The sequence below is a fragment of the Gadus chalcogrammus genome, chromosome 16 (genome assembly GCF_026213295.1).
Source record: "Gadus chalcogrammus isolate NIFS_2021 chromosome 16, NIFS_Gcha_1.0, whole genome shotgun sequence".
NCBI lineage: Eukaryota > Metazoa > Chordata > Actinopteri > Gadiformes > Gadidae > Gadus > Gadus chalcogrammus.
In genome coordinates, this window is record NC_079427.1 from 30,829,841 (window position 1) to 30,845,419 (window position 15,579).

At 48.7% G+C, this 15,579-nt stretch overlaps 1 protein-coding gene across 1 annotated transcript in view; it reads left to right on the forward strand.

Annotated features, from left to right (window-relative positions):
- LOC130405295 (eukaryotic translation initiation factor 4 gamma 1-like) overlaps nt 1–14,923 on the forward strand; it is a 60,640-nt gene extending 45,717 nt beyond the window's left edge. Inside the window, exons 17-31 of the mRNA XM_056610340.1 lie at nt 470–703; nt 1,990–2,094; nt 3,420–3,734; nt 5,925–6,033; nt 6,517–6,613; nt 6,838–7,073; nt 9,845–9,984; nt 10,737–10,909; nt 11,202–11,327; nt 11,407–11,488; nt 11,743–11,841; nt 11,950–12,084; nt 12,314–12,392; nt 12,513–12,653; nt 13,431–14,923. Of these exons, the coding sequence (XP_056466315.1) occupies nt 470–703; nt 1,990–2,094; nt 3,420–3,734; nt 5,925–6,033; nt 6,517–6,613; nt 6,838–7,073; nt 9,845–9,984; nt 10,737–10,909; nt 11,202–11,327; nt 11,407–11,488; nt 11,743–11,841; nt 11,950–12,084; nt 12,314–12,392; nt 12,513–12,653; nt 13,431–13,612 (2,253 nt within the window). The 3' untranslated portion in view covers nt 13,613–14,923. The remainder of the gene's footprint in view (nt 1–469; nt 704–1,989; nt 2,095–3,419; nt 3,735–5,924; nt 6,034–6,516; nt 6,614–6,837; nt 7,074–9,844; nt 9,985–10,736; nt 10,910–11,201; nt 11,328–11,406; nt 11,489–11,742; nt 11,842–11,949; nt 12,085–12,313; nt 12,393–12,512; nt 12,654–13,430) is intronic.
- The last annotated feature ends 656 nt before the right edge of the window (nt 14,924–15,579 follow it).

The following is a 15,579-nucleotide window of genomic DNA, read 5'->3' on the forward strand; positions in this document are numbered from 1 at the left end:
TTTCAGAATCGATATAAAATTGTTACTTAAGCAATATGTGATATTGCTTTTATGCAACAGTTGCAACAATTCCATCTAAGCATGGATAAATGTTCAAAAGTTAATAAATGTGAAAAAGACACTTGAATGTCTCCATTTTTCATTCTGTCTTGCAAAGCAGACTGGAGCAGATCATGAGGATCCTTTGCACACCTAAAGATTGAAGCAGAAATCATTATGAATCAAATCGTTTTGAATTGAAAATCTATTTTGAATCGAATCGTATCCCCAAAAATCGGAATCGAATCGTGAGATAGTAAAAGATTCCCACCCCTACTAGCATCCTTCCAGTTACCAGTCAACCCGCTCAACTTCCTGAGCTACTGCCGCCCAGGTTGGGAGGGTTTTAGACAGGAACGTAACAGATCCTTTTTGTGAGCTCCGGGGGCGTCCCTAACGCAACCACTCTCCCCCTCTCCCTCGGGTCCAGGGTGAGAAGCAGAAGCTGAAGGACGCGCTGGAGGAGGCAAAGGACAAGGCCCGCCGGCGCTCGCTGGGCAACATCAAGTTCATCGGCGAGCTGTTCAAGCTCAAGATGCTGACGGAGGTCATCATGCACGACTGCATCGTCAAGCTGCTGAAGAACCACGACGAGGAGTCCGTGGAGTGCCTGTGCCGGCTGCTCTCCACCATCGGCAAGGACCTGGACTTTGAGAAGGCCAAGGTGGGTGTGGGTGTGTGTTGTTCGGGGTGTGGGTGTGTGTTGTTCGGGGTTTGGGTATTTGTCGGTGTTGTTAGTTGTGTGTGGGTGTGCGGGTGTTGTTGGGGTATGTGTGGGTGGGTGTTGTTTGGTGTGTGGGTGTGTGTTGTTGTTGGGGGGGGGGGGGGTGTGCTGGTGTTGGGTGTGAGGATGTTGTTGGGGATGTGTATGTGTTTGTGTGTGTTCAGGGCAGAGATGGGACAAAGTCACTGTTTGGCAAGTCCCAAGTAAGTCCCAAGTCTTAGCAGTCAAGTCTGAGTCGAGTCCCAAGTCAAGACAGGGAAAGGCAAGTCGAGTCCAAGTCCAAGTCACACCAAAGTCGAGTCCAAGTCCTAAACTTTTTCAAGTCTTGAACAAGTCACCATGTATTTTTTCTTAATAATGTCATTATTAAGCTATTGATCATAATTTCAACATATCACTCTGATGTACAGTGGCATTTCTTATCAATACAGTTATAATATGTTAATTGTTTCTGTCTTCAAAAGTGTTACGATATAAAAAAAAAAAAAGCTGGCAGCATTCTTTGTCCTAAAGCACAGAGAGCGTATTTTCTATCGCCTAGCAACGAATCCATTCTAGACCAGGCGTTACTCGCCTACTACGTATCCAGGCTAGAGCCCATTAGACATGTCTTAGATCTCGACATGTTCTGTAATTACAACTATTAACGGCACTTTCCTGAGTGATTTGTCTGCCATTGTTTCTTGTTTCGACAGTTGAGTAGTAATGTGTTGGATGGTGTAATAATTTGTTGGGTGGTGTAGACATGTGTTGGGTTGTGTCCCTTTAGTAATGTGTTGGGTTTTGTCCCTGTAGTGATGTGTTTTGGGTGGTGTACCCTGAAGTAATGTGTTGGGTGGTGTAGTCATGTGTTGGATGGTGTCCCTGTAGTGATGTGTTGGGTGTAGTCCCTGTTGTGAGATGTGGGGTTCTGTCCCTGTAGTGATGTGTTGGGTGGTGTAGTGATGTGTTGGGAGGTGTCCATGTAGTGATGTGTTGGGTGGTGTCCCTGTAGTTATTTGTTGGGTTGTGTCTCTTTAGTGATGTATTGGTTGGTGTCCCTGTAGTGATGTGTTGGAACGGTGTCCCTGTAGTGTTGTGTTGGGTGGTGTCCCTGTAGTGATGTGTTGGGTGGTGTCCCTGTAGTTATTTGTTGGGTGGTGTCCCTGTAGTAATGTATTGGTTGGTGTCCCTGTAGTGATGTGTTGGGTGCTGTAGTAATGTATTGGTTGGTGTCCCTGTCTCAGCCCCGGATGGAGCAGTACTTCAACCAAATGGAGAAGATCATCAAAGAGAGGAAGACCACCTCCAGAATCCGCTTTATGCTGCAGGACGTTCTGGACCTCCGACGGGTAACACACACATACACCAAACACGCACATATGCACACTAGAGATGCGCGGTTGGCGGTTGCAACCGCAGACTCCGCGGTTAAACCGCGGATCGGGCGGGTGACGTGACAAAAAGGATCAAGCGTTTTGTGATGCGGTTGCGGATGAAATAATAGCCCATCCGCGCATCTCTAATGCACACACATAGGCCTGTCAAGATAACACATTTTTCTGGGCGATTAATTGCCCCAGAAATTATTGCGATAAGCGATAATATTGCCGTTTTTCAACTAATATAATGATAAAGTACACCCTTTCGAAGATCAATAAACCTTTATTTTTAAAGAACACTGTAACTGGACGTCTGGAAGACATTTTAAATATCCAGAATAAATTAACAAAACAACCAAAAACAATAAATAAAATTGAAACACTGAATAAAAAGGATGTAAACACGATTGCGCCAGGGCTCCGCCTCCCACAAATACAATGCAACAAGTGACTGACACTTGACGAGGGGGTTTACTCGTTGTGCCCTGTAATTATGAGCCGGAGCCCGATTTCAACCCGACATTTGTTACTTAGGCCTACCCTGCTAAATATATATAATATTATATCAATATATATAATGCATAGAACGCCGGTCACTATCGGGAAAATAAGCCCCGACAGGGCGAACAGGCGACCGACGCGCAGTGGAGGTGTCTTGCTTCGCCCTGAAGGGGCTTATTTTAGATAATGACCGGCGACATTCTATACATCATCCCGCTTATTACAAGGCTACTTGCCTTGACGAAAAAATAACTTCACATGGTGTGTCTTTTTACAATTTATTCGTTAGCAGCATTCGTAGTGTTGATCAGCAGAGAAATAGTCTGCCAAAGTCGTTGACGTTGTTTAGCAACCGAAGACGCTGGGGTTGACAAGTCACCGGAATACTATCTATGCAAGTGAACGGAGCGTTCAACGGCATTGAGAAGACCCGTGTAATAAAGGCCTATAATATTTCTGTTTATGGCATAGATTTCTTCTCAGATTAGGCCAATAAAGCAATGATTTTAAAAAAAGAATGCGAATAGAAATTATTGCGGCCGGCAAAAAATATCGCTAATTTTAATTTATCGCGCAATTAATTGATTTATTGCATATCGCGACAGGCCTACACACACATACGCATGTGCACACATTTACACTCAAACACACACGCGCGTCCGCACAGGCATGCACGCACACAAACGCGTACGCATACACACATGTACACTCAAACACACCAGCATGCGCAGGTTGCATGGTCCAGGGCCGGGGCACGAGCAGCTCCGGGCTCATGGCTCTCTCTGTCCCCCCAGAACCTCTGGGTGCCCCGGCGAGGGGAGCAGGGGCCCAAGACCATCGACCAGATCCACAAGGACGCGGAGCTGGAGGAGCACCGCGAGCAGATGAAGGTTCAGCAGGCCATTCTCTCCAAGTCCAGCGGCGGAGACCGTATGGGAGGAGGAGGAGGAAGAGGGGGAGGAGGAGGAGGAGGTGGAGGCCGTGAGGGCCGCGGAGGACATCATACCCCCGGCCGGGGCAGCCAGCCCCAGGACGAGGGCTGGAACACGGTGCCCATCAGCACAAAGAGCAGACCCCTGGACGCCCTGCGTCTCAGCAAGATCACCAAGGTGGGCCTCACAGCTCCCCGCCTAGAGAAGAGGGTTCCAAATCAAAGAAATTTAAAACCGAAACATTAAAGGGATACCACACCGGTGGAGATATGAAGGTTATATGAAGTAAATAATTCTATGTATTATAAATGTGCAAAAAAAAAATGAAATCGGATCATCCTAGCCTGAGAAAAGGCAGAAAGTGTCTCTCTGGCTCAAAAGTAAGAAATCCTCCCAACTCCAACAGTGCATTGCGCTCGCTGCACCGCCCCCCCGTTTCCGTTTGGAGGGGGAAGGACGCATTATACTAGCGCGAGTGGTAGCACGAGCAAACTTTGTGTAAACATATTCCCGTGATACGTTGACTAGTTTATACTTCTGCTCTCGTTTTTTCAAACGCATCATTTGTATATTACTGTACAGCATAAAAACATTGGCTAATTATAGTAGGTCAGCATATCAAGTATTTGTACTCAACCTTTTCTCACCAGTTGAAAAAAGTGTTTATCTTATACAGTAGGCCGACTTTAGTATAACAGCACTTGGGTTAGTAAACAAATCAAAACAACCAACATGAATTTGAAGTTCTATTCATGAAAAAATATTAACTATTTACAAAAAAAAAAACGAGTCAAAATAGTCACAGCTCATCTTGAGCATCTACTGTCTCCTGGTAGCCACGGTACTGCTCATCTTGTGCTGGGTAATTGGCTCTAATGGCCTGGACAACACAGGAAGCCGATACTATCTAAGAAAGAAAGAGAACAACATTAGCAAAGCAAGATCAATTTTGCCTTGAGTAGCCTATACAGCATTACACAGACTTCAAGCTAACATAACGTAGACTATGCTCTGCCAATACGATCGGCTACTTGTCCTAACTACATTGTCACGTTCCCCAGGACTCAAAACTATTGTAGCCAATGTGTTACACAACACTACAAAAAAAAAAAACACTTACTCTATGCTCTGACGTCTGTTTCCCAGGCGGGCTTTGGTTGGCGTTTCCAGTTCACTTTCTGGGTCCGGCATATGTATCCAATACCAAACTGTTCAGATAAGGCGTAAAGCCTGAGTGAGAGGTTACACACGGCCCCGTCCTCGCCAGAATCATCAATTTTTTCTAAAAAAAAACTGGCATAGCTGAAATTCGCTGCAGCACAGGGAGTCTGTGAGTGTCTATAGGCGAACAGAGCAAACCGGCGTGCTCCGGCGGCTCCTCGTCCTCGGCAACAGGCATGGCTTGATCAGCTGCAGCCGCAGCAGCCTCCTCCTCTATTTTTGTCAATTCTTCCTGGCTGCATTCTGGCTCGTACAAATAGCCCCGAATGTCCGAATCCAACAATAGTTTTTAAAATCCACCTTGGCTGTTTCACATTGCAAATTTGTTCTCTGGCTAAGCGGAGAAGAAACATGTTGGACACTGTGTTTAAATCTCGTACATGAGCTCCGGCCCCCCCTCATTCCTTATTGGTGGGCTCACAAATTTGCGGAAACAGTGGTTTGTAGTCCTCGGCCCTTATAGCAGGCAAGCAAAGTTTCCCGAGATGACGTCAAACGCATAATTTGACGTCATCTCGGGAGAAAATTAGATCAGGAAAACTGGGCCATGGGAAGACTGGTTAGACTGAGGGAAAAATTACTTTTTTTATATATTACAATAGCGATTTTATAAGGATGGAACGCCGGTTCTGAATCGGTGAAGTATCCCTTTAAGAAAAACTTTAAATAGATCTACCCAGGGGTTCCCATCCTTTTTTGTTCAAGGACCGGCATATTCATAAACAAAACTGTAGGTAGTCAATTTTAATGCCTTAACTTTAAGATGCATACTTTTTTAAACAAAGGATGTGGCTTTTTTTCAAGATTGTTTATTCGTCATATTCACAACAACTAAAGAAAAAGCTATGTAATGCTTGAGTTTCAGGCTCCCTTTAACAAGGCAATAATATAAAATCATAAATTTTTAAGAGAAACACAAGAAGAGACATAAAATAAAATAAATCGAAGTGCAAAGACACATTGCATTTCAAGTGCTTAATTTACAGTGGTTTAGTTGCATAGATTTTATGTCTGTATTTGAAGACATAAAATTACTCGTATAGCCAAAGTTACAATATATGACCACAAAAAAGGGAATCGCTACTCTAAACCAAATGTCTTGCTTGACGACCAAAATCCTTTTTTCCTCCTCTGTGTTGCCGTCAGGCTCCAGTCCTGGACAACCAGGTGCTCGCCCCGAGCAGCGACACGTGGGGCAACTGGGGCAAGGGCAGTAGCGGAGGCTCCACCACCAAGCCCAACCCCGCAGACTCAGGTAGTCATCAGATTTTTTCGGGTTCATGTAATTTCGCTCCATTGTTCCGACCTCTCGGCCGTATGCAGACTCCTCCAGTATGCAGACTCCTTCTATCTACTGAAAACATCTTTCTCGAATGCTGCCTGAGTTTTTTGTTACTAGTGATGTAAAGAGGTCAGCCGGTGGCTCTACTACTACTTGTTGAAATGGGTACAGCGCCACTTATCGTACAGGGGCATGACATGCTTCGGCCAATGAATCGATTTTCTCACCGCCATGCATACTCGGACAATACTTGTCCAATTGAGGAGCAATGTCGAAATATGGCTTTTATCGGATTAAGCTGTGCATTCAAACGTACTGTGTGTGTGTGTGTGTGTGTGTGTGTGTGTGTGTGTGTGTGTGTGTGTGTGTGTGTGTGTGTGTGTGTGTGTGTGTGTGTGTGTGTGTGTGTGTGTGTGTGTGTGTGTGTGTGTGTGTGTGTGTGTGTGTGTGTCCCAGCCCCCGACTCTGGTAACCGTCCGGCCACCAGCACCCTGAACCGGTTCTCGGCCCTGCAGCCTTCCTCCCAGGACTCTGACAGACGCGTGCCTCAGAGGTAGCCCCCCAGCACACAGGGAGGTTGCAGCACGCTGCACTCCCCTCATGGTCTTAAGACCCCATATCATGCTTTTTTTAGGGTTAATTATTGCATTGTCGAACGCCTAATCCCCCCCTAGCTTGTATGTCGGCCTTTACGTGTAAATCTTTGCCAAGATAGGACTTTTGGACGTGCGCCATTGGACTGAATGCTGACGCCACCCTCTGTGACGCCCCCTCCAGGAACAGCTCCAGTCGGGAGCGCGGCGACCGCTATGAGCGCTCGGACCGCGGCCCCGGGGACCGTGGCTTCGACCGCCGGGACCACCGCCTCCCGGCCGGCAAGCGCAGCTTCAGCCGTGAGAAGGAGGAGCGCAGCCGGGAGCGCGAGCACCGCAGCTCGGCCGACCCCGTCCGTCGCGTGGCCAGCATGACCGACGACCGCGGGAGCCGCGAGCGCCCCAGCAGCAAGGACAACGGTTGGTAACATGCCAGTCAGCCTGCACACCAGTCAGCCCACCAGTTAGACCGCACCCTAGTTAGCCCACCAGTTAGACCGCACCCTAGTTAGCCCACCAGTTAGCACGCCAGACAGCCCTCACGCCAGTCAGCCCGCACGAAAATCCCGCTTCACACAAATAGGATATCGGAAATGGCAACAGGGTTTTCAGTGTTGTTGTGGCGATCTCAGGGTATTCTGCTGTGACTTTAATCCAGAACACCGGCAGAGTTGTTGTTTCGAACATACTTTTAAGGCCGCCGTCATTTGCGATCTCCAGCAGTTGATCTTCTTCTTGCATAGACATGCTGGATTCCCCTGGTTTGTTGGCAAATGGGTCGCAGATTTATTCTTTGGCAGTTCGTGGGTCTTTTGTGGTTGGGAAGTAGCGCTCAAACTCGTTTAAAGCAAAGACAGGTGATCGTGCACCAGCTGGGTGAATGAAGGCTCGGGCTCAGTCTCTTCCAAAATCCCTACGAATGTTTGAAACATGTCAAATATACCTCTGTTCACGCGCCGTCCCCACAAATCCAGTTTGGCTTTAAATGCAGCTACTTTATCTGCCAACTTGAAGAACGTTGTCATTTTCCCCTGAAGTGACCGATTGAGTTCATTGAGCAGGTTGAATATGTCGCACAAGTAAGCAAGTTTTGCAACCCATTCCTTGTCACTGAAATGTGCTGCCAGCGGTGACTCTTTTTCTGAGAGAAATCTCTGCAGCGGCTCTCATAATTCAAACACTCTGGCCAGCGATCTCCCTCAGGATAACCATCTTATTTCTGTGTGTAAGAGAAGGTGTCTGTGCTCCGCGTCCATCTCCTCACAAACCTGCTCGAACAGGCGCGAGTTAAGGGCGTGTGCTTTGATGTGGTTAATAACTTTACATCATTCAATACGCTGTTAAGTTCCAGTGGTATTTTTCGTCAAGCCAGCCTTTCCCTGTGAATGACACAATGCGTAGACTCACATTCATTTGCAACCTCCTTAATCCGAGTAGTTAAACCAGAAAGCCGTCCGGTCATGGCAGCAGCTCCGTCTGTGCATACGCCGACATCTGCGGCTGTGGTTTTGGTTGGCAACGATAGTGCATCCTCATGCACATCCTCCTGATATCGAAGAAGAAGATATCGCACATAAACAAGTAGTATTGCCTTGTTGTCAATATCTGTACACTCGTCAACCTGGAGTGCATACCACGGTGATGCATTAATCCTCTCCAACAATTGTGTCTCAATGTCCTCTGCTATTTCCTCAATGCGCCGAGTGACGGTGCTAGCCGAAAGAGGCACCTGTGCTATCTTTTTAACCGCGGCCTCTCTTAGAAGTTCACGGCAAATGTCTTTAGAGGCGGGCAGGATAAATTCTTCACCAATGGTGAATGGCTTATTAGCCTTAGCAATACGATTAGCCACCAAGTATGATGCTCTCGGTGCACTCGCATTTGTTGATGTGGTGGCCCTCAGTAATTGCTTCTATCCTTTTTGTTCATGCTTTTTTCTTTCCAAATACTCATTCAAAATACTCACTCATTCTACTCTTTTAATGCAGGGTGCTTGTCTCCAAGTGGCGAAGCAGTTTTGGAGGCTCCATAGCCTCATTAGCGAGCCGGTCGCCGCATATTATGCAGAGCATGCTTGGTGCGCGGGAATCACCTGTCACGATAAATCCATATTTGAAGTAGGACTGGTATTGTCTGTTAAATGCAGCTTTCTTTTTCTTGGAAGTCGTAAGCGCTTCTTCCGTCTCCTCACTGGGCCGTTTCCCCTTCGCAAAGAAACTTTCAAAAGACATTTGTCTTTTACTAATTTTGCTAGCTTGTGGGTTTAATTTGAGCGGCAACGTATCGCGTAACCGAGACAAGCGACAAGAGTGCGTCATAGACGGATGTAACAGAGGGAATCGGTAGGGGTGTACGGTATAAACGGTGCTGAAGGTATACCGGTGTGAATTTGCGCTACGGTATGGATTTTGACGTTACCTCAGGACCGGTGTGACCGGTAGACAATGTTGTGTGTAACGCGTAACAAATTAAGTAATGCGTTAATACAGTTCCCTAACTAATTTTTCAAGTAAAAAGTAAAGTTACGAGCAACTACTGAAAATATGGTAACGAAACATAGTTCCTTTTTCAATTCGGCACCACGTTACTTTTCACAGGCCGTCTCTGCAATCAGACATTGCTTCCGCAGGCATTTTGAAAGCCAGTCCTAATACCGTTACCGTCTATTCCTCAAATCATACCGTGATATGCATTTTAGTCCATACCGTACAGCCCTAGGAATCGGGTCAATTTTCAAAATAATGATCGTTCATCGTTTAATAAATAAAGCGGAAATAATGTCAGTTATTTATTCTTTCTCTGCGGACCGGTACCAAATGATGCACGGACCAGTACCGGTCCGCGGCCCGGGGGTTGGGGACCGCTGAGTTAGACGATCTTTGACCCAGCAGCCTATTTCCTGTCATTTCTACCTTCAACCCCTCTCGTCTCCTCTGGGGCTTTGCGACCTCGACGTGACTGGGTTATGCTCAATAACAAGGACCCCGGATCAAGCTAGAGATAGGCTCACGGTGTATTCCGCAGTAGGGATCCTACAATAATGTTTGTCAGACACTAATGCCACTGGGAGATGGAGTGGCCAATCCAGCGATAAGAGAGGAGACGCATTCACAGGCGTTGCCCAAAAGGAAAAAGTTGTTGGGACATAATCTTTAATGTAAAAAACTGTGTGTGTGTGTGTGTATGTGTAGCAGTGAAGCGGCCCTCACGGCCGTCGACCCCCACCCCCCTTCCCGTACCGACGGTCACCAAGCCGGCCTTGACCGAGGAGGAAGTGGAGAAGAAGTCCACCGCCATCATCGAGGAGTACGTCCAAATCAACGACCTGAAGGTATGCACTTGGAGGCACACGCACACACAGACATGGAGACACACATAGACATACACACATATGGAGACACACACACACAGAGACATACAAACACATAGAGACATAAGGAGACACACACACAGAGACATATGAAGACAGACACAGAGATATAGGCACACACACACACACACACACACACACACACGGAGGCACACACACACACGGAGGCACACACACACACGGAGACACACACACACACACAAAGAGGGACACGGAGACACACACATACAGAGAGGCATGGAGAGGGACATACACACACACACACACACACACACACACACACACACACACAGAGGGACATGGAGACACACAAACACACAGAGACACACGCACGCACACACATGGAGATGCACACACACAGAGACACATGGAGACACAAACGCACGCACACACAGACACAAACACTTACGGAGAGACATGGAGAGAGCGACACAGACACAGATAAACACACATACGGAGACATGGAGAGACACACACAGACATACACCCACACAGAGACACAGACACGGATACACACAGAGACATGGAGACACACACAGACATACGGAGACACAGAGAAGCACAAACACACACACACAGAGACACGTACACACACACACACAGACATAGGGAGACACAGAGATACACACAGCACACAGAGGGATATGGAAACAGGCCAGCCCCACCACTGCCCCCCTGTGGCCCCTGACTGCTGTTTCCCCTGTGGACCCCAGGAGGCGCTCCAGTGTGTTCAGGAGATGGCCAGCACGGATCTGCTCTTCGTGTTCGTGCGGAACGGGCTGGAGTCGACGCTGGAGCGCAGCACCGTGGCCCGGGAGCGCATGGGCCTGCTGCTGCAGCGCCTGGTGCAGAACTCCACCCTGCCACCACAGCAGTACTACAAAGGGTAAGGGCCCAGAACTCCACCCAGCAGCTCTACAAAGGGTAAGGGCCCCAGCTACACTCAGCTCAGAGGGTAAGGGCCCCAGCTACACTCAGCTCAGAGGTTAAGGGCCCCAGCTACACCGTCACCTCAGATGGGAACCCCATCATGAGGGTCCCACTGGGGACCGGTAGACATTGCAGACTCAGATGCCCACAGCATGCGTGTTAGTGCTCTTCTACGCTAGGAACCACCCAAGTGTGATCTGACCTGTTGGGCTGGACTCACTATTCCTCCTCGTTTGATCCCCCCCAAGGCTCCAGGAGATCCTGGAGGCGGCCGAGGACATGTCCATAGACATCCCTCACATCTGGCAGTACCTGGCCCAGCTGCTTGCCCCCATGCTGCATGAGGGGGGCATCCCCATGGCTCCGCTCTTCAGGTCAGTCGCCCCCGCTGGTAGAGGAACAGAGAGCCTGTAGGATGCGTGTCTGTGTTGTGACGGCTGTTTTTGTGTTCAGGGAGATCACAAAGCCCCTGATACCCCTGGGCCAGGCCGGGGTCCTGCTCGTCCACATCCTCCTTGTCCTCTGCAAAGCAATGGTGAGCTTCCTTTTTCTATGTGCGAAAAATGCTTTTTAGAGCGAGTTTCTATCAAAGGAAAAAAATAATAGTTAAAAACAAATATGCCTCATTTCATTGGTTTAAGGTTTATACAAGCCTTGGTAAGCCCAGTTACATGTTTGGATCTAAAATGATCGTTCACACGACCCCTGCTCCCTCGGGACCAGCACCGTGGCCTTCTGGAGCTGAGGACGGCCCCCTGACATTGTCTTTGTGTCTTTGTGACTCGTCAGAGCCATAAGAAGGTGGGCGCCATGTGGCAGGAGGCGGGACTTAGCTGGAAGGACTTCCTTCCCGCCGACCAAGACATTAACAAGTTTGTGACGGAAAAGGTGAGCAAGAGTGACTGCGCTCAGCCCAGCGAGGTGCTCCCGTCCCTATAGTGGCCCTGTGTTGTGGTGTTGGCCGTGGCCAGGAGTAATGTCCCCCCTGTGATGCAGAACGTGGAGTTCACGCTGGTCCAGGAGGCGGAGGCGGCGGGCCCAGGCGCGCTGAGCCCCGCCCAGCTGAGCCAGGGTCTGGAGCAGCTGCTGAAGGACAAGGCCGATAACCAGAGCATCCTGGACTGGGTGGAGGTGAGAGGTCCACCCGGCACTCGCCCCAAGCCCGTCACAAGCTCTTTAACCCCAATTCTAATCTCTGGTGTGTGTGTGTGTGTGTGTGTGTGTGTGTGTGTGTGTGTGTGTGTGTGTGTGTGTGTGTGTGTGTGTGTGTGTGTGTGTGTGTGTGTGTGTGTGTGTGTGTGTGTGTGTGTGTGTGTGTGTGTGTGTGTGTGTGTGTGTGTGTGTGTGTGTGTGTGTGTAGGCCAACCTGGACGAGGAGCAGACGTCGTCCAACGAGTTTGTCCGAGCTCTGATGACCTGCGTGTGCCGGTCGGCCATCTGTAAGCATCATTAACCTCCCACCCTTACTCAGCACCATCTCAACATTGACCACCACGCCGGGATAGACCAGGTACCTCCACCCTGGTTGTCTGACTACACTCTCTGTTGTGCTTCCCCAGACGAGAGCCCCAACAAGGTGGAGGCCAAGCAGATGGGTCGTCTGGCGGAGGTGCTGCAGAAGTACCTAAACACGGAGCACAAGGAGCTGCAGGCACTCTACGCCCTGCAGGCCCTCATGGTGGAGCTGGAGCAGCCGGCCAGTGAGTGGCTTACCACTTAGGTTTTCTCTGTGTAGATTTAAGCAGTATATGTATGTCAATGATGGCACCCAATGCACTCCTGATCATCCCCGAAAGGAGGGATTCCAGGGCGGTCTCAGGGCGGCTGCTAGCCAATGATGTGTTATGATCAGGGATCTGGGGGAAGTCCAGTGTAGCAGTAACAGTTCTGTTACTAGTAATGTTACATGGTATATAATGTGGGATCCAGCAGTCCTACTGGGTTATAGCAGAACCTCTGACCCAGCAGTCCTACCGTGTTGTAGCAGAACCTCTGATCCAGCAGTCCTACCGTGTTATAGCAGAACCTCTGACCCAGCAGTCCTACCGTGTTATAGCAGAACCTCTGATCCAGAAGTCCTACCGTGTTATAGCAGAACCTCTGACCCAGCAGTCCTACTGTGTTAGAGCAGAACCTCTGACCCAGCAGTCCTACTGTGTTAGAGCAGAACCTCTGACCCAGCAGTCCTACTGTGTTAAAGCAGAACCTCTGACCTAGCAATCCTACTGTGTTATAGCAGAACTTCTGACCCAGCAGTCCTACTGGGTTATGGCAGAACTTCTGACCTAGCAGTCATACTTTGTTATTGCAGAATGGTTGTTCATGGTTCAGAGCCTGGACTGGAAGCCAAAAACGTATTTGGTTACCGCTGTTTTGCTGGATTATTAATGTAAAGTTTGATTATTGAGACCATATGTTCTCAAGTCATTGGCTATGTATAAGTTTCTACTTCATAACAGAGTCTTCCTCTCCCCAAGACCTGCTGCGGATGTTCTTCGACGCGCTGTACGACGAGGACGTGATCAAGGAGGAGACCTTCGATAAGTGGGGCTCCAGCAAGGACCCGGCCGAGCAGCAGGGCAAGGGCGTTGCCCTCAAGTCTGTCACCAACTTCTTCACCTGGCTCCGGGAGGCCGACATCGAGTCGGACAACAGCTAGGATCCACCATGCACCTCCTGGAGGACTGGGGGGGGGGGCGGCGCCTACACATGTATATCTAAAACCAGAAGAGATGTGCGATGCTCTCTACCAATCGGAGGATGCTGAATCCATCAAATCCATCTGCATAAACAGACAAAAAACCTAGTAAAAGATTCTTCACCTGGGAGAGATTGTATTACGGATCGGACTTCGATCTTTTTGTTTTTGTTTCTGTGCGACTTTCTTCTTTTTGTTTTATTTTATTAGGATAAAAAATATCTTGCGCTGCTCAACGTCCGCTTTAACTAACGAAACACGACATTAACAGAGACAGAAGCAGAGGAGGGACGTTCTCAGTATTCTCTTATGTTTTAGGTCCACTTTTAAACACGGTGACACTACTCAGCTCATTGTGCTGATGAGGGACGCGCTAACTGGCTGCTCACAACGCTCTCTTTGTGGAGGACTTACTGGACACCCGTGCCCGGGGGGTCCTGGGACGTCCACAGGCATGTCTTCTAGGGGATGTCCTGGGACATGTCTTCTAGTGGACACCCCACCATGTGTCCCTGGACGCCCCAGGAGACGTCTCTTAGGGGACACCCCCGGACACCTCTCTTGGGGGACGCCCCAGGACACGTCTTCAAGGGGATGTCCAATGGCGTGTCTCCTAGGGGTCGAGCGTATGTTTGTTGTTTGACTTTTTTTTGGGGTGACTGATGAATTTGGAGTGCGCTCTCTTTTATTTCTCTTTTTAATAATAAAATCAGAAAAACCAAACAAAGGAATGCGGGCGACTTAAGGGTGGTTTAGTTTAGTTTGTTAGGGATGGTGTCTGCTGCGGTGAACAGGAGAGTGACAGACGGGGGCTGGAGGGGTGGGCGGCGCTGGAACATCGGTGGACCTTTCTGCTGCTGGGGAGCTGACAAAGCTGTCCTTATGACCACGTCGCCACGCCCACCCCCTGCCCGCCACGTGGTCGTGGTTCCGCTGGTCTCCTGGGGACGGAGGTTTTAATCATTCAGATATCATCGTTATCCAAACTCGAAGCGAAATTACAAAATGCTTAATAATTGAAAAAAATAGAAGATAGGAATAAAAGAGTTGGAACAGTTCGAATCCTAAAGCCTTTTCTGCTTCCATGAGTGGAAATGCATTTCAGGAGAGTTCTGTAAATATATATAAATATATATATTATAGATATTTTTGTTTTCTTTTCCAAGATGAAATGCAAATGTACCTCCATGTAATGTTCACCCCCCCCCCCTGAAAGAAGACCCACTACCCCCTCTCTATTTATATTTTCTCTCCCCCGCTGGCAGAAGTGTACCCCCCCCCCCCCCCCCCCCCCCCCCCCCACAGCCCAGCCATCACATTGATTATCGGTCCATCATTGAAAACATGTAAATACTTCCCCCCTTTTTTGCTTTACTTTAATAAAAAAAAAAGATATTTAATTAAAATAAAACGAATGCCTCTTTTCATGTCCAAAACTGGAAAAGATAATAAAGAACATTGCAAATAAAAACGGAACTCAAAAACATTTCTACTGCTCTTTGTGTTTTATTGTGTTTTGCATGCAGACCCCCGCCCCCGCCTCTTTTTTTTTTCCTCCACAATGGACCAGCCCTCGACTGTTCCCCTGAGCATCAGGAACATGAACAGGGTTGCCAGATCTGGCCCAATCTGGCAACACTGATCATGAGGCATGGCCTTTAATAGGTCCATGGGCAGGGCCCGCTGTGCCCACTAAGCGTCTGAATGGTGTGGTCCCCAGAGGTCAAAAGGTCGTCCACAGTAAGGGCCCTTACATAGTCGACGCGAGCGACGCGCGTAAACGACGTGAGTGACGCGAGCGTCGCGCTTCCTCTCATAGTCTACACAGCATACGCGAACGTCGCGGGCAATGCATGACATGCAATACACCACTCACGCCATGGGTGGCAGCAGAGTCACGGTGTTTTCGCGGGGGGACGTTCCAGGTG